We start from the raw sequence: 18,899 nt of genomic DNA on the forward strand, positions 1-18,899 counted from the left end.
AAAACCTGTTCTCCTTCTTACTTAGACAGTGACCCCCCAAGTGGGACCTGATTAACATGTAGATATACCCCAGCACTCAGCATGTAGTAAGTGCTTAACAAATATTATTATTTTCATTACATTATCCGCTTGGGTAGATATTTACCAAACAGGAAACCTGTCAGTGGAGCCTCCGCAGTGAATTGTCCAAAGAGTTGTTTTTAATTTTTGGTTTCTCTTCCAAGTAGATATCTGGTCACTGGATCTGAGTGCCTTAGGCATAAAGGACTCATATGACCTCTCTGGCTTCCATTTTGGTGGTATTTCACAGTTTGTTATGGGCAAGAAAGGTGTCTGTTAATTCTGTTGTATTGTACTCTCCCAAGTGCTTATTACAGTGCTCTGCACATAGTAAGCTCTCAATAAATACCATTGACTGATTGACTGTTGCCTTTTAGCTCTCTGGGAACCAGGGGCAATTCTGTCTGCTGTCTGCTTCTTTCTTTATTGCAGTGGTTTTGGTAGTCACCTGAAGAGGTGCGTACGAAATGTGATCTTATTTTAAAACACCCTGGTAAAGCGGGGCTGGTTTACCAGGGCCTGAAACTAGCTGCTGTGACAGTAGTAAGGAAGCAGCATGTTGCAGTGGATAGAGCACGGGCCTGGGAGTCGGAAGGTAATGGGTTCTAATTTCAGCTCCACCACTTGTCTTCTGGGTGACCTTGGACAAGTCACTTCTCTGTGGCTCAGTTACCACATCTGTGAGTATTTTATCTTGACTTTTCCATTAACACGGGGCTCTTCAAGACTGCAACCCCCACATCACTCTCTTAAGACTCTTTCTTAAGAATTTGAGGTGCCATTACTGGCTCAGACCAAGAGTCTCTCTATCCCAGGGTTTGTTTCTTTCTTGCTACCAACCCTTGGCCCAAGTCCTCCCTCTGACCCTTAAACCTATCTGATATAGGAGCAGCGTGGCCTAAATGAAAGAGAATGGGCTTGGAAGTCAAAGGACCTGGGTTCTAGTCTTTGCTCCACCACTTGCCTGCTTGTGACCTTGAGCAGGTCACTTAACTTTACTCCACCTCAGTTTCCTCAGCTGTAGAAAGGGAATTCAATGCCTGTACTCCCTCCCATTTAGATTATGAGCCCCAAGTGGAACAGGGACTGTGCCCAAACTGATTATCCTGTATCTATTCCCGTGCTTAGAACAGTCCTTGACGACAGTGCTTATTAAATACCAAGGTAGTAAAAATAACCACTACTCTCCTCATCTTCAAAACCCTCCTAAACATGAGGAGTCTAGATGCCTGGCTTTCCTCTTAGAGGTCGTCACTTCTCAGCTGTGTGACTGTGGGCAAGTCACTTCACTTCTCTGTGCCTGTTACCTCATCTGTAAAATGGGGATTAACTGTGAGCCTCACGTGGGACAACCTGATTACCCTGTATCTACCCCAGTGCTTAGAACAGTGCTCTGCACATAAGCGCTTAACAAATGCCAACATTATTATATCTCCTCCAAGTGGCCTTCTCTAAATTTTTGCTTCTCCTCTTTGCCCTCCCTTTTGCATCACCTTCATTCTTCGGTCTGTACCCCTTAAATCACTTTGATTTTCACCCCACCCCTCACAGCACTTATGTACAAAGTCGTTAGTCTTTTAACTTAATGTTTGTCTCCTACCTAGATTGTGAGCCTCGTGTGGGACAGCAACTGTGTCCAACCTGATTAACTTGTATCTACTCCAGTGCTTAAAACAGTGTTTGACACATAGGAAGCTCCTAGCATAAGACCATTATTGTTATTAATAATAATGTTGGTATTTGTTAAGCGCTTACTATGTGCAGAGCACTGTTCTAAGCGCTGGGGGAGATACAGGGTCATCAGGTTGTCCCACGTGAGGCTCACAGTTAATCCCCATTTTACAGATGAGGCAACTGAGGCACAGAAAAGTTAAGTGACTTGCCCACAGTCACACAGCTGACAAGCGGCAGAGCCGGGAGTCTAACCCGTGACCTCTGACTCCGAAGCCCAGACTCTTTCCACTGAGCCACGCTATTATCGAGGTACAGTAAGTAGTTTGGTGTTAGAGGAACAGAGTGTGCAAGTTGGGTCATAGCAGGAGATAAAGTAGGAGTGACGAGAGCTAATTGAGTGCTTTAAAGCTGCTGCTAAGGAGTTTCTGTTTCATGTGGAAGTGGATGGGCAACCACTGGAGGTTCTTGAATGGGGAGGCGTGGACTGAACCTTTTTTAGAAAAATGCTCCAGGCAGCAGAGTGAAGTCTGGAGTGGGGAAGAGACAGGAGGCAGGGAGGTCAGCGAGGAGGCTGATGCAATAGCCAAGGAGGGAGAGAAAAGGTCTTTGGATCAGCACAGTAGCAGTTTGGATGGAGAGGAAAGGGTGGACCTTATTGATGCTGTGAAGGTAGAACTGATTGGATTTGGTGACAGATTGAATATGTTGGTTGTATGAGAGAGATGAGTCAAGAATAATGCCAAGTTTACACTCTTGTGAGACAAGGACGATAATGGTGCTGTCTTCAGTGATAGGAAAGATAGGGAGAAAAGATTGGGTGGGAAAATCAGTTGTTTTGGACATGTTAAATTGGAAGGATTGACTGGACATCCAAGTAGAGATGTCCCGAAGGCAGAAAGAAATTTGAGTCTGTCAAGGAGAGGGGTCACGGCTAGAGAGGTAAATTGGGGAATCATCTGCTTAGAGATGGTAGTTGAAGTCGTGGGAACAAATGAGTTCTCCAAGGGCGTGGGTATGGATGGAGAATAGAAAAGGACCTAGAACTGAGCCTTGAGGGAGCCCCCATGGTCAGAGGTGAGAGGAGCCTGAGAGAGACTGAGAATGAGCAGCCAGGGAGATAGGAGAACCAGGAAAGAATAGTGTCAGTGAAGCCAAGTTGGAAAATGTTTCCAGGAATAGGGGGTGGTCCACTTTGCTCTCTTCCTTCTACCTTTATTTTCAAAATACTTGAACATACCTATGTGATTGAATAATGAGGGTATTTGATAAGTGCTTTCTATGTGCCAAGCACAAGATAATCAGGGAGAAGAGGTATTTCATCCCCACTGTACAGATGAGGAAACTGAGGAGCAGAGAAGTTAAGTGACTTGCCAAGGTCATATGGCAGGCAGAAGCAGCATGGCCTAGTGGAAAGATCCAGGGCCTGGGAGTCAGAGGACTTGGGTTCTAATCCCAGTCCTGCCAATTGCTTGTTGCGTTACTTTGGGCAAGTCACTTAACTTTTCTTTGCCTCAGTTCTCCAATTCTCCCTCATACTTAGTGTCCAACCTAATTAGCTTATACAGACCCCAGTGCTTAGAACAGTGTGTTACACATAGTAATTGCTTAACAAATACTTTTTTTTTTTTTTAAAGAAAACGGTGGCAGACCCAGGATTAGAACCCTGGCCCCATGTTCTTTATCTCTCGTGCCACCCCCACGCCCCCGAGTTCTTATAACCTGTCTAATATGAAAATATTGTGTGGGAACCTCACAGTGTTAATCTTCTTTAAAGACTGAAGCAAAGAGTTGAGTCCTTCAGTTATCACCTTTTCATCCAAGTGCACCTTTTACACTGCAATCATCACTGATTCTCTAGAAAGCTGAAGAATTTTTATTTACTTTGGCCAGTCTAGCAAGGGCTTCATGTTCCCTTTGACTTCTAATTCTAACGAATGTAATTAATAACTATAATATTTATGAAGTGCATCAATCAGTACTATTTGAGCACCTACTGTGAGCAGAGCACTGTACTAAATGCTGTGGTAGATAAAATATAATCAGATGAGTCTGCCCCACATGGGGCTCACAGTCTAAGGGGAGGGGGGAGCAGGTGTCTTATCCCCATTATGTAGAGCAGGGAACTGGGGGCATGGAGTAATTTTGTGACTTGCCTAAGGTCACACAGCAGGCCATGGTACTCTCCCAAGTGCTTCCTATAGTACTTTGTAATAATAATAATAATATTGGTATTTGTTAAGTGCTTACTATGTGCCGAGCACTGTTCTAAACATTGGGGTAGATACAGGGAAATCAGGTTGTCCCACATGAGGCTCACAGTCTTAATCCCCATTTTACAGATGAGGTAACTGAGGCACAGAGAAGTTAAGTGACTTGCCCCAAGTCACACAGCTGACAGGTGGTGGAGCTGGGATTAGAACCCATGACCCCTGACTCTGTAAGCCCGTCAAACGGCAGGGACTGTCTCTATCTGTTGCCGACTTGTTCATTCCAAGCGCTTAGTACAGTGCTCTGCACATAGTAAGCGCTCAATAAATACTACTGAATAAATACTACTGAATCATCCAATCACCCATGTATCACTGATGATCACCTGCAGGTGAGAAAAATGAAGGTATTGGGCGGGGATTTCATTCTTTCCTGGGTTATTTCTAGAGAGAAGGGACTGAATCTTGGGAGTGTTCTATGTACCCCTATCTTCTTATTTTAATTTAATCCTCACAAGCAACATCCAAGAAAGGCAGGCAAAGGCTGTAGTCTCATTAGTTTAGTTTATTACGGATGGCATCAGACTGTTAGGCTGAGCAAGGATACAGCACGCAGAATTCCGGGTCAGAACACAAGGTGCGTTATAGCATATAGACCATCTGTACTTGCACCCCCTCTATTTACAATATTTGTTCAACGACATGCTCAAATACCTTAGCAAAGAAAGTCACTCCCAGCCTCATTGGTGTAGAATGTTTGCCTTCAACCCCTCAGCTGTCTTGGATCCCATCTTCACCTCTGTAAGCAGCAGGAAAGTGCATGACATCTCCTCCCCTTCACTGCTTGCTCTCCTTCCTCCTGTCCTCATCCATCCCTCCATAGATCAGTGCACACAGAACCTCCTTTCCAACCAACACTGGGGTTTCAAATACTAAAGACTTGCAAAGTGCTTTTATTTATTTTTTTTTAAAAAAGACAGCTCAGACACACACCCCCTCATGCCTTCTGAGGGGGATATGACAATTAGTTCCTCAATCTCACCTGAACTGCACTGGGGAAGACAGGGAACTGAATAAACTAGGGGCCGAAACTGTTTTGCAGACAAAGATGGTGGTTTCCGACCGCAGAGCCTGAGCCGACGGGAATAGACCACAAAAGAGTTTTTTCCTTCAGTCTGATGGTATTACGACAGGGAAAGGGAGATGATTTGAGCGACAATTGAGATGTCCAGCTCGCACTCTCTTCCACATCAGCTGAACGGTTGTGTTTCAACCCAGATCCCGACCTCTCCTAAAACCTGAGCGGCTGAAGTCAAAGGCTAAGCTACTTCTGATCCACTTTCTGGGGAGCCCCTGGTCCAAAAGTTTGAGAGGAGAGGAGGAAGGGGCGCAGCCAGCTGTCACTTGCTCCCCGGTGTGGTTTCATAGGGATTCCGGAGCTTTGCCAGGAGCCGACAGCTTTCGTCCGGGGCTACGACGGATGTGATGTGGAATACTTCCCCGAGGCACCAACCGGTCCTGGCCAAAGGAGAGCCCTAACGGCAAAGCAGCACGGGCCTCAAGGCAAGGAAAAGTGGGTTTCTGGGGAGCAGGGACATACGTGGCCTTATGAGTCCTAAACAAAGAACCGAAACAAACCTCATCCCACTTTTCCTAGAAGCCCAGATTGAAGCCTGTCTCCTCCTCTCTCAAAACTGCTCCTTTCTCCTTTCCCTAAGATCCATATGCCCAACTCGGCCCATTCATGATTTTCAGCTCAGCTGTTTGGGACGACACCCAGAACGGCTCACATTAGAGACAAGCACTGTGGACAGAAACAAATGGACGGTGGCGAAGGGGAGGCCAGTGATTTGGATGAGGACCCGGGGACTCGCAGCCCATGGAGCAGCTGCCCTCTTAGCCCTGACCTGTCAGTGGGGACATTACTGCTGCTGCCCTGGATATCATCATCCTCTACCACTTAAAGCAAACCTTAAAAAAACAAAAAAAATCCTGCCAACTCGTTCAAAACTCTTCAATCCTCCACCTTTCCACCCAACTACAAATATGAAAGGTGAATGAAAAATGAGCAATACAAGAAAGGGGATTGAGCAGGGTCAGGGTTAGCAGCTGGGTGAAAAGTTTTCAGTGCATAACTGGTAATGCTCTACCCCTGGAGATGGGTGGGAACAGGTTTTCTCTCCCTGTGACAACTCAGCTACTCGTCTCCTCAGGAACCTTCCAGGTGCCCTCCTGGGTCAAAAGGTGCTGGGGGAGGAGACGTAGGAGAGGAGAGACTCAATACTTTATTTTCTCCACTGCTGGGAGTTCCAAGAGATCTGGGCTCGTTAGAAGCCAAAAAACCCACCAAGCTCTCGCTTCTACCTACGGTCTCCAAATGTCAGTCATCAGCTGCCCAGCAAGGAGCGGAAGGAGCTCAAGCTCTCTCTGCCCCGGCCTATGGAAGAGTTGGCCACCTCCAACTTGGTCATCTGGGGAGATTGGCCTCCCTCAGTACAGCGCGCTGAGGGCTGAGCGCTAGCCAGCAGGCCTGTGAGTCACTCTGTAACCGCTCCAACTACTATCAGGGATAGAAGATGCCAACAGGATACCCTAACCTCTATCCCAGGAGGGAAAGGATTCCTTTCTCTGGCATCTCTGGTCAAAATCAGTCCCGAGTTTGGGGGGGGGGGGAGTGGGAAGTGAGAAAGGCTGCAGCCCCAGTAGAACGTTTGAAACGCTGGAATGGTCATGGGTACCCGCTGACTCTCGACCAGCCCATCCTCGCCGGGTCAAAAGTGTCAGGGGGAGGAGAAGCGGGAGACCCGGTTCACGTGAGGGCTGGCTGCCAGTCTAGGATAAGGACAACAATTACCACCCTCCGCTCCCCTAAAATGGGCTCTGGCTGCTGCTCAGGTTAGAGGGGAGAAGCTCTAGAAGGGTGATCCCAGCAACAGCGCCCTTTCCCAGCCACCTGCCCTAGTGAGCCACCTCCCTGCTAGGGGGGCCAAGTGGGAGAGCGGTGGTGGTATGGGAGTGTTGTTAGGGAGCTCATGAAAGTTAAGCAGCTCCAAAAACTGCCCCTAAGAATCGGCAAGACCAGCTTAGATGATTAACCCGACCAGCTTGCTACAGCCACAAAGGGTTGCCTGGTCCCTCCGGTCGCGGTTAATCCTCTTTAAGAAGCTGCCGGCGGCCAACGAGGGTCCTCCTCGTGCCTGTTGTGGGGTGAGCTGATGCCAGCGGGGCTTACCAAAGTGCTTAATCCTTGCCCCAACAAGAACGCTTAAGGAGCAAGCTTGAGGCCTCACTTTCCCCTGGGCCTTCTCAGTAAGAAAAATAATCAAATCAGCCTAGCCCTGCTTCTGGGCCAGGACCACCCCTGATTTGGTGAGGGGAAGGGTTCTCTGGCTCTCTTGAACTCCGAAGCAAGTTGAGCTGGACAAAGTGCTGACAGTGCCCTGCTTTCTGATGCTCCTGCCAGGGCACCGTTAAACCCAATTCCAGGGCTCAGGAGAGCCATCGCCCTGTTTCAGCAGCAAAGGAGAAGCGGATAGGTTCTCCAGGGTCTCAAGAGAGGCCTGTTTTAAGAGCTCTAGTCACCCCACCAAGAAACAATGGTGGACAAGCACGCTGGGGGGACACAAGGGCAGCGAGTGACTTCCAGAAGTCTGACCTGGCCCCAGAAAAGGTGATGGACGGCAATGGGCCCGGGCCAGCCCTCCTCCCACTCATCACGGGCCTGTGGGGAAGCCAGCTCCGACGGAGATCCACCACCCCCAAGAACTATCCGCAGTGGCCACCCAAGCCAGGCAGGGGAGCCACAACTTGAGGCCACAGGTGTACAAAAATAAAAATTTAAAACAACAACAAAAAAATTAACGAGGGGAAAGTCCAGGTATCGGGTCAGTTCTGAGGGTCTGGGACCTGCCGCATCCTTCCTTCATGTGGCCTCCAAAGCGGTAGCCTCAGTCAGCTCTTCCTCGTAATCCCAAACACAGGACTCCTGGCTCTGCTTGGCCAGCAGTTCCCGTCGGGCCTGCAGCCGCTCACACCTGGGGCAGCTACCGGACTTGAAGCAGGCTTTGTGGTAACAAGCTTTGCACTCTGAAAAGAAGAGAGATGGGCATACCGACGCTGTTATTTCAGGGCTGCTGCTGCTGCTGCACGCGCACATCTGGGAATTCTGCAGTCGCTCCCAACCCCAGCCGCTAGCTCCTGCTGCCGGGAAACTCGGGGAACTGTAAAAAGCAGCATCCGCCAGCCACTAAGAGGGGTGTGTGGGGGTGGGGAGAGACACCGGCTCTGCATTCCCCGCTTTCTCTGGGTCTCACCTTCACACGTCCGGCACTTGTGGAGCTCGAAGGGGAAGATGATGTCCTCTTCATTCTGACAGAACTCGCAGATGAAGCCCTTGGCTTGGCAGAGCTGAGGGGGACAAACGAGTAAAAGGTGAGAGGCCATAGATCACTGGCCAGTGGAGGGTGGTGGGAATAGGGAGGGAACCTGAAGGGCATCCAGAGGAGTTCTCGCTGCCTGACTGGGCCCAGGAATGCTGATGGCAATGCCTTCCCCTCTATCTGCCTCACGGTGAAGATGGAAGGAGATCTGGTTGCAGCTAAAGAAACAGTCTGGTCTAGTGGAAAGAGCAGGAGGTCTGGGAGTCAGAAGACCTGAGTTCCAATCCTAGGTCTATCACTTGCCTGCTGTGTGCCCCTGGCAAGTCACGTAGCTTAGTGCGGGAGCACGGGCCTGGGAGTGAGAAGGACCTGGGTTCCAATCCTGGCTCGGCCACATGTTTGCTGTGTGACCTTGAGCAAATCACTTCTCTGGGCCTCAGTTCCATCATCCTACTCTATCCTAATCCTCCTCGACCTCTCAGCTGCCTTCGACACTGTCGACCATCCCCTTCTCCTCCACCTTATCTCGCCTTGGCTCCACGGACTCTGTCCTCTCCCGGTTCTCCTCTTATCTTTCTGGCTGTTCATTCTCGGTCTCCTTCGCGGTCTCTTTCTTCCCCTCCCATCCACTAACTGTAGGGGTTCCTCAGGAGTCAGTTCCTGGCCTTCTTCTGTTCTCCATCTATAACATCTCCATCTCTCTTGGTGAACTCATTCACTCTCACAGCTTCAACTATCATCTCTATGCAGATGATACCCAAATCTACATCTCCTCCCCCTTTCTCTCCCCCTCCAGGGTTGTATCTCCTCCTGCCTCCAGGACATCTCCACCTGGATGTCTGCCCGCCACCTAAAACTCAACATGTCTAAAACCGAGGTCCTTATCTTCCCTCCCAAACCCCTGACTTCCCTGTCACTGTGGACGGCACTACCATCCTTCCCGTCTCACAGGCCCACAACCTTGGTGTCATCCTTGACTCTGCTCTCTCATTCACCCCACACATCCAATCTGTCACCAAAACCTGCCGGTCTCACCTTCGCAATATCGCCAAGATCCGCCCTTTCCTCCCCATCCAAACTGCTATCGTGCTGGTACAAGCTCTCACAATATCCCGACATCCCGCCTGGATTATTGTGTCAGCCTCCTCTCCGATCTCCCTTCCTCCTGTCTCTCCCTGCTCCAGTCTATTCTTCACTCCGCTGCCCAGATCATTTTCCTACAGAAAAGCTGTGGGTATGTCACTCCCCTTCTCAAAAACCTCCAGCGGTTGCCTATCAACCTTTGCAGTAAACAAAAACTCCTCACTCTTGGCTTCAAAGCTCTCCATACTCTCCCCGTACACTCCACTCCTCTGCCGCTCACCTCCTCACGGTCCCCCGTTCACACCTGTCCTGCCATCGACCTCTGGCCCACGTCCTACCATTGACCTGGAATGCCCTCCCTCCTCACATCCGCCAAACTAACTTTCTTCCCCTCTTCAAAGCCCTCCTGAGAGTTCACCTCCTCAAGGAGACCTTCCCAGACTGAGCCCTCCCTTTCCCTCTGCTCCTCCTCTCCTCCCCATTCCACCTGCTCCCTCACTCTGCTCCTCCCCCTTCCCCTCAGCACTGTGCTCATTTGTATATATTATTTATTACCCTGTTCATTTTGTTAATGAGGTGTATATCTCCATGATTCTATTTATCTTGATGATGTCTTGTTTAGTTATGCTGTCTCCCCGTTTAGACTGTGAGCCCGTTGTTGGGCAGGGATTGTCTCTGTTGCCAAATTGTACATTCCAAGCGCTTAGTACAGTGCTCTGCCACACAGTAAGCGCTCAATAAATACTAGTGAATGAATGAATGAAATCTGTAAAATGGGGATGAAGACTGTGAACCCCATGTGGGACATGGACTGTGTCCAACCTGATTAACTTGTATCTATCCACTGTTCTAAACAGTGCTTGGCCCACAGTCGGTGCTTAACAAGTACCATAATTATTATTATTATTTTTCTCTGCTATGTCTCAGTTTCCGCATTTGTAAAATGGGAATTCAATTCCTCTTCTCCCTGTCTCTTAGACTGTGAGCCCCATGTAGAACAGAAGCTGTTTCCGACCTGATTACCTAGTATCTACTCCCGCACCTAGTAAAGTGCCTGGCACATGGTGAGCACTTTACAAATACCATAACAATGTTCAAACAGAAGCTCAATCTTGGGGCAGAACTGGGCATTGTTTCTGATGGAGTTGCATTTGGGAGGGACTGAAGATCAACTGAAGAGGCCCGGGTTTTGAATTTCTTTGGTGGGGGGTGATGGGGAGAGTGAGATAGTTCTCTACAAATCAAAGCATTTCCCTCTTCTGCACCTGAAATGATTTTGTATAAAACTGAAAACACAAGCCCCTCACCTCACCCTCTCTCAACTAATAACACATGTAAAGAGTTCCCCATCAGCAACGATTCAGGTTAGCAACTTCATTTTCACACTGTATGTAGGCTGGAGAAGCAGAGAAATCCCCATTCCCTCTGGGGGGCTTATTATGCTCATTATGCTCCCCAGAGGGCTGGTCTCACTTGTGGACTTTGGGAGTACCATTACCTGAGCTGAGAATGCAGGCCTCTGTATCTCTGGGGAGAAGCGGACACAGGAGACATGGGTGTGTCACCCAGGCACAGATCCCTGAGGTTCCAGCTCTTATTTCCCAGCACACGTCTTTCCGATGCGGAAAACGTGGAGCTTTTCAAGGAGACACTAGTTCCCCTGCGCTCCATTGGGCTATTCAATAATTCATTTTCCCTGAGTCTTTGGGAAAGTTAGGCTTGTCCAGCTGAGCCAGTTGTTGGGTTATCTTTATTTAGATTGTCTACTAGACTATCTACTAGATTGTAGTAGACTGTAGACTGTAAACTCCTTGTGATCAGGGAACAAATCTACCAAGTCTGTTGTAGAGAAGTAGTGGGGCCTAGTGGATACAGCCCAGGCCTGGGAGTCAGAAGGATCCTAATCCCATCTCCGCCATTTGTCTGCTGTGTGACTTGGGCACATCACTTCACTTTTGTGTGCTTCAGTTGCTTCGTCTGTAAAACGGGGATTAAGACTGTGAGCCCCATGTGGGACAGGGACTGTGTCCAACCTGATCCACCCCAATGCTTTGTACAGTGCCTGGCACATAAGAAGCACTTAATACATACAATTATTATTACTCTCCCAGACACTTAATACAGGGCTCTGAACCCATTAAGTGCTCAATAAATACCACTGATTGATGCCTGTAGCCCTGTAACTGGGCTTCTGTGCCCGGCTCTCAGTGGATGCCAGAGCAAGAGGGAAACTCTTACCACGCAGCACTCCACGTGCAGGGCACCGGCCCTGGTGAGCTCTGCGAGCCGGGGCACTAGTTCGCCCTTCTTGGTGGCTGTCAGGTCACTCAGGGAGTACAGGTGGAGATCCTCTGTCAGGTGACCCGGGACCATGTCGAAGGAGTCCAGGACCCTAAAGGTGAGAAGGGAGAAGAAATCAGCAAGGCTGCTGGTTAGAGCCTGGTAAGGAGGGAAAAACAGGATGGGGGTGGGGGAGAGGCAGTCTCTTTCTTTAGGGGAGTCAGCAGAGGGGGGAATGAGTGTGCAGCTATCAGCCAACCCTAGGGAGACCTGAGTCCCACAGCCTGGACACAGCAGCCCTTTCTTCTCCAAAGGAGGAAAGCCAGTGGGTTTCCAGCTAAAGCGGGGTTTTCCAGAGTGGGGGATGGTACACTTTGAGCTCACTCTGATGATACGTGGCCCAAGTGGGTCAGTCACCACAGGCCGCCCTGTTACCGTACTGCTCTAATCCCAGCTCCACCACTTGCCTGCCTCTTCGGCAAGTCACTTAACTTCTCTGGGCCTCAGTTACCTCATCTGTAAAACAGGGATTAAGAGTGTGAGCCCCGTGTGGAACAGGGACGATGTCCAACCTGATCAACTTGTATCTACACCAGTACTTAAAACAGTGCTTGGCACATGGTAAGCACTTAACAAGTACTATTATTATTATTACAAAGGCAGGCCCAGTCCACTGATTCCTGTGGGTGGGTTGTTTACAAATGCTGGCTCGCTGGGGAGAAATCCAGGGCATTTTTGACCAAGGCAGATAATCCAGAGGAGTAAAGAAATTTTCCTGTAGGTAAAGTGGGTGATTGATTGACTGACTGGCAGGAAAGACCACCACCAGAATGCTCATCTTCCGTGCTCAGACCCAGCCTGAGAAAACCAGCCTCACATGAGAGATCAGTGTCTGAGACAGACCTTTTGGACTGGAACCACAGCACTTATGGACATTTCTGTAATTTTATTTGTATTCATGTCTGTCTCTCTTCCACCCCACAGACTGTAAGCTCATTGTGCACAAGGAATGTGTCTGCTTAATGTTGTACTGAACTTTCCCAAGTGCTTATTGAGCCCAGTAAGTGCTCAATAAATACAATTGCTACATAACATCTTTGATGAAGAAAAGTCCCTGATGGCAATCTGAGGACATCTCCCTTCTGTTCTAAAGTCTCCAAAAGATTGTGTGAATGTGTTGGGATTGGGTGTAGAGAGTGTGAAGGTGTACAGCGTTCTGCTTTAAGAGTTGAAAAGACTGTGTGAATTTGTTGGGATAATAATAATAATAATAATGTTGGTATTTGTTAAGCGCTTACTATGTGCCGAGCACTGTTCTAAGCGCTGGGGTAGACACAGGGGAATCAGGTTATCCCACGTGGGGCTCACAGTCTTAATCCCCATTTTACAGATGAAGTAACTGAGGCACCGAGAAGTTAAGTGACTTGCCCAAAGTCACACAGCTGACAAGTGGCAGAGCCGGGGTTCAATCCCATGACCTCTGACTCCAAAGCCCACGCTCTTTCCAGTGAGCGACGCTGCTTCTCTAGCAGCGTGTAGAGGGGGATTAAGGTCCCCCTCTTGTTTGCAGAATGGAGGAACACCAAAGAGATTTGAGGTGATGCCTATAGAGAGATTATGTATATGCACGTGGATGGACTAGGAACAAGGAAAGGTTGTAAAGATGGAAAAGAGTGAAAGGCCCTAAAGGATCACCTCTAAAGAGATAATGGGGGAGTGAATATAGATGAGAGAGAATCCAAATATGGCAGAAAGGAATGAGAATGTTGAAAAAGGATTTAGGCATTGGTCCTGGGTGACGAAAATTGATAGCTCATTTGATAAACGTGATTGGCTGTATCCGTGTGTCTGAAAGTATATGCAGAATGAGTGACGTTAAATGAACTGGCCAGTGTTGTGAAAAACGTGTACTGGGCATTGTGAAGAGACATTCCTAACTGATTCTGGGTAGCTCCACAGGTTGAGAGTCGTCTTATTAGTTTGGTGTTTCTAATACTTTTCCCATCTCTAAACTATCCTTGGAAGTCACCTGGTCAGTTGCAGGAAACCTGCAACTTGAGGCATGGGGAAACCTAACCAACTTTCCTTCGGGGCCTTGTTGGAAATTAGAAAAACTTGGGGGTTGAAGCTTTTAGTTTAGAAGATCCCAAAGGAATTTTTTTTGGAGAAAAGGCACATCCCTCAAGCAAAGGGTTGTCTCCCTGGAGGAAATAGTTGCCTTCCTCAATCAAAAGGCACTTCTCTCAAATAGTTCGTTCATTCATTCAATAATATTTACTGAGCACTATGTGCAAAGCACTGTACTAAGCACTTGGAAAAGTACAACAGAAAAGCAGAAGTAGAGAGGCAGCAAGGTATAATGGATAAAGTAGGGGCCTGAGTCAGAAGGTCAGGGGTCCTAATTCCGGCACCACCACTTGCTTGCTGTGTGACCTTGAGCACTCTGACCTTGAGCAAGTCACTTTACTTCTCCCTGCCTCAGTTACCTCATCTGTAAAATGGGGACTGAGACCGTGAGCCCCACTTAGGACAGGGACTGTGTCCAACCCAATTTAATTGTAGCTACCCCAGTACTTAGTACGGTGCCTGGCACATAGTACGCCTTTAAATACCATAATTATTGTTATTATTATAATACAGAACTAAACAGGGACATTCCCTGCCCACAATAAACAAAATGACAGATATGTACACAGTGCTATGGGGCTGGGAGGGGAGAAGAGCAAAGGGAGCAAGTCAGGGCGACGCAGAAGGGAGTGGGAGATGAGGAAAAGTGGGGCTTTGTCTGGGAAGGTCTCTTGGAGGAGATGTGCCTTCAAAAACGCTTTGAAGTGGGGTAGAGTAATTGTCTGTAGGATTTGAGGTGAGAGGGCGTTCCACGTCAGAGGCAGGATGTGAGCCAGACTGAGATGGGTAGATCGAGGCACAGTGAGAAGATTAGCACTAGAGAAGCGAAATGTGTGGGCTGGGTTGCAGAAGGAGAGAAGCAGGGTGAAGCAGGAGGGGGCAAGGTGGAATGCTTTGAAGCCAATGGTGAGGAGTTTTTGTTTGACACAGAGGTGGATGTTTTTTTGAGGACGGGGAGGGGGCATGTCCTGATGGTTTCTGTAGAAAAATGATCTGGGCAGCAGAGTGAAGTATGGACTGGAGTAGGGAGAGACAGGAGGTTGGGAGCTCAGCAAGGAGGCTGATGCAGTAATCCAAGAGGGATAAGTTGAGTGATTGTATTAACACGGTAGCAGTTTGGATGGAGAGGAAAGGGCAGATTCTAGTGATGTTGTGAAGGTGGGACCGACAGGATTTAATGATGGATTGAATATGTAGGTTGAATTACAGAGAGAAGTCAAGGATAACGCCAAGGTTCTGGTCTTATAAGACAGCAAGGATGGTGGTGTCATCTCCAGTGATGGGAAAGTCAGGGTGAGGACATGGTTTGGGTGGGAAGATAAGAAGCTCTGTTTTGGAGATGTTAAGTTTGGGGTGATGGGAGGACATCCAAGTAGAGAGAAGCAGCGTGGCTCAGTGGAAAGAGCACAGGCTTAGGAGTCAGAGGTCATGAGTTCTAATACCGGCTCCACCACCTGTCAGCTGTGTGACTCTGGGCAAGTCATTTAACTTCTCGGTGCCTGTTACCTCATCTGTAAAATGGGGATTAAGACGGTGAGCTTCACATGGGACAACCTGATTACCCTGATTACCCCAGCGCTTAGAACAGTGCTCGGCACATAGTAAGTGCTTAACAAATACCAACATTACTATTATTAAAGGCAGGAGGAGATGCTATACTGGAGAGAGGGAGAGAGATCAGAAGCGGAGATGTAGATTAGGGCATCGGCTGCAAAGAGGTGGTAGTTGAAGCCATGGGAGTGAATGAGCTCTCCAAGGGAGTGGGTGTAGATAGGGAATAGAAGGGGACCCAGAACTGAACCTTGTGGGACCCTCACAGTTAGGAGGTGGGAGGCAGAGGAGGAGACTGCAAAGGAGAAGGAGAATGAACAGCCAGAGAGATAAGAGGAGAACCAGTTCAGTGTGAAACTGCAAAGAAGGTAATTGGGAGAGAATTTGCAACTGCTCTCCCAGGCTAGAATGCCTGTAGGGGTGGTGATTTAATCACCATTTCTGAAATTCTACTGCATTAGATTTTGCTAAATTGGGAAAAGAGGTATATAAGCGAGTCAAATACAAGCTATATGGGAAGCAGCATGGCGTAGTGTATAGAACAAGAGCCTGGGAGTCAGAAGGTTGTGGGTTCTAATCTCAGCTCCATCATTTGTCTGCTGCGTGACCCTGGACAAGTCATTTCACTTCTCTGTGCCTCAGTTTCCTCATCTGTGAAACAGGGATTGAGACCGGGAGCCCGACGTGGGATAGGGACTGTGCCCAACCCCATTTGCTTGTATCCACCCCAGCGCTTAGCACAAAGCCTGGCACACAGTAAGCGTTTAACAAATACCAGAATTACTGTCCAAGTAAACATCCAGAGTAACTGGGATGTTCGGGTGGCTGGCCTAGCACTCACAGTAGCACCTGGTCATCCCTCCGTGGGTGACCCCCGTGGGAGCCCTGCTAAGATTTATGATGCTGGGAGGGGGCTGCAGTTGCCCTATGTACTGAGCCCTGCAACGACTCTTAAGCTCCTTGTTGTAACACACTCCGCTCGGTCCGTCGGATTTGTAATCTATGGGTTATCCATAACATGTCCATTTATCGTTGTACCGTACTCTTCCAAGCGCTTAGTACAATGCTCTGAACCCCAAAAGTGCTCAATAAATACGACTGAATGATTGAACGACTTCATTTACTTAGATGGCCATTCCCTTGTGGGATCGGGACTGCGGTCTCATTATCACGTATTGCACAGGTCTCCATAAACCTTTCTAAATACCACAATTTCTCCTACCGGATGGGTTTCTGAAGGGAAAGTTTGCGGACAGGGAAATGCCAAGGCAGTCTGTGACCCCCCCCTCGCCATCCCCGGCCAAAGAACTCACTCTTTCGCCAGGCGGCACGTCTTGAACATGTTCTTCATGTGGAATAGCTGGATCCGCAGCAGCTGGAGAGAGGGAGGGAAGAGAAGAAAAAGGAAGTAGCTGCCATATCAGAACGGCAGACCTCAGGGGAGCTCCCCCCACCCCCCGGGGCCCAGTAATAATTATAATTATTGTGGTATTTGTTAAGCGCCTACTATGTGCCAGGAACCGTACTAAGTGCTGGGGTGGAGACAAACAAATCGGTTTGGACACAGTCCCTGTCCCGCAGAGGGATCAAGTCTTATACTCCATTTTACAGATGAGGTAACTGAGGCACTGAGAAGTGAAGTGACTTGCCTAAAGTCACACAGCAGACAAGTGGCAGAGTGGGATATCTTGAGCTGCTGGATGCAGCAGGAGTTTCAATCAGTGCCCCTATACCATGGAAGAGTAACCCCCAAGTGAGTCTGCCTGTGCCCATCCACTTACCCTCCATGTGACCTAGTGGCACAGAGGAAAGGGGTCAACCAAGTGGAAAAAAGTTCAGGCTCGGGAGTCAGAGAACCTGGGTTTCAATCCCAGCTCCACCACTTGTCTGCTCTGTGACCGTGGCAAATTATTTCACTTCTCTATGCCTCAGTTATCTCATCTGTAAAATGGAGATTAAAGCTCTGAGCCCCATGTGGAACATGAACTGTGTCCAACCTGATTGGCTTGTACCTACCCCAATGCTTAGTACAGTACTTGGCACACAGTTAAGCGCTTAAAAAAATACAATTTAAAAAAGGTGGGGGGGCAGAAGGAGGAAGAAGAGGAATGAGGGACAGATGGTGAAGTTGGTCGGCTCACAATCATATACTGAAATGGGGAGATAACTCAGGCATCCTGAGTCATTAGGCTCCAAGAAAAATCCTGCCCCTGATGAGTCCCCATGGCATGAAGCTGTCTCTCTGGCCTAGACAGCCAGTCAATTCCGTCCTCAACCTAAAATTGGGTCACCTAGATTTCTGGAGACCGGGAGAATCGGAGGAATGGGGGAATAGGAAAACACTGGAGCCCTTGTTAGGAAATGGAAAAAGATGACGCTCATTTTGGGCAGAGACTGTGTCTACCAACTCTGTTAACCAAGCAATCAATGGTATTTACAGAGCACTGGACTGAGCTCCTGGAAGAGTACAACAGATTTGGTAGACACGTTCCCTTCCAACGGCAAGCTTACAGTCCGGTTCTCTCCCAAGCGCTTACTACAGTGCTCTGCACACACTAAGCACTCAATCAATAAACACCATTGTTAACAATGATGAAGATGGCGGTTAACAGAGGGAGGGGACGGAGGCGTCTACAGGCGTGGTCACCTCCCCAACCCTCTCTGGGTCTTACCTGGACTTGGTTGAGCAGCTTCACTTTTCTGTAGAGGGTACTGTTGATGTCCTGCACGTTAAATAAGGGGTCGTTCCAGATCTTGGTGAGCAGGTCCTTGGAGAAGTTGCTGACGTAATACTTGCTGAAGTCCCACTTGCGCAAGATACGGCTGGGGATGACCATCTGGGCGTTCTCGTGGCAGCACTGGCAGAAGTACTTGCCCAGGTACTCGCAGTACCGCAGACGCTTGATGTAATCTGGAGAGAGGGGGCAGGGTCGGGGGATAATAATGATGATAATTACGGTATTTCTTAAGCTCTTACTCTGTGCCAAGCACAGTTCTAAGCACTGGATAATGAGTGGCCAGCCACCTGGGGAGGGATCTGTGCCTCAAAGGGCCCGGCTGCCTGGTAGCTAACTGCCCGCGATGTGCCCGGGGCCCAGGAGCCCCTCCCCGCCGGTCAGCAGCTCCATTCTGCTACGCTCTACTCATCCCATCGGGCACCCTCGACTCCTTGGTCCCAATGCCCCCAATCAGTCAATCGGTGGGATTTGCTGAGCACTCACTGTGCGCAGAGCGCTTGGGTGACAGCGAGACAAAAGAGTAGGTACGGATGTTCCCTGCCCACAAGGAGTTTACAGATTAGAGAAGGAGACAGATATTAAAATCAGCTATAAATGGTTGTGAACTAGAGCCTCGGACTCAGGTTTCAGAGACCTCTCAACCTTTCCCAGTGCTCTCTCACTGACCCTCCTCCTCCGAGGATGAGTTGTGGGGAATGGGAAGTCTGGCTGAGAGGACTTACCGGGATCCGTTCGGATGCCACAGCCTGCACAGCGGAAATTCTGCTTGGCCACGGTAATTTTTCTTCTATAGAGAGGAG

At 48.8% G+C, this 18,899-nt stretch overlaps 1 protein-coding gene across 4 annotated transcripts in view; it reads right to left on the bottom strand.

Moving 5' to 3' along the window:
- Positions 1-4,486: 4,486 nt before the first annotated feature.
- The window catches only part of RUBCN (rubicon autophagy regulator), an 86,922-nt gene continuing 72,509 nt past the window's right edge, over positions 4,487-18,899 (bottom strand). For all 4 annotated transcript variants that reach the window (XM_029063418.1, XM_029063410.1, XM_029063405.1 and 1 more), the window contains 6 exons: positions 18,822-18,886; positions 18,034-18,272; positions 16,675-16,736; positions 11,642-11,795; positions 8,255-8,348; positions 4,487-8,027 (listed from right to left, as the gene is read on the bottom strand). In XM_029063418.1, coding sequence (XP_028919251.1) covers positions 7,864-8,027; positions 8,255-8,348; positions 11,642-11,795; positions 16,675-16,736; positions 18,034-18,272; positions 18,822-18,886 — 778 coding nt within the window. In that variant the 3' untranslated portion in view covers positions 4,487-7,863. The remainder of the gene's footprint in view (positions 8,028-8,254; positions 8,349-11,641; positions 11,796-16,674; positions 16,737-18,033; positions 18,273-18,821; positions 18,887-18,899) is intronic.

The sequence above is a fragment of the Ornithorhynchus anatinus genome, chromosome 1, assembly GCF_004115215.2.
Source record: "Ornithorhynchus anatinus isolate Pmale09 chromosome 1, mOrnAna1.pri.v4, whole genome shotgun sequence".
NCBI classification, from domain to species: Eukaryota; Metazoa; Chordata; class Mammalia; order Monotremata; family Ornithorhynchidae; genus Ornithorhynchus; species Ornithorhynchus anatinus.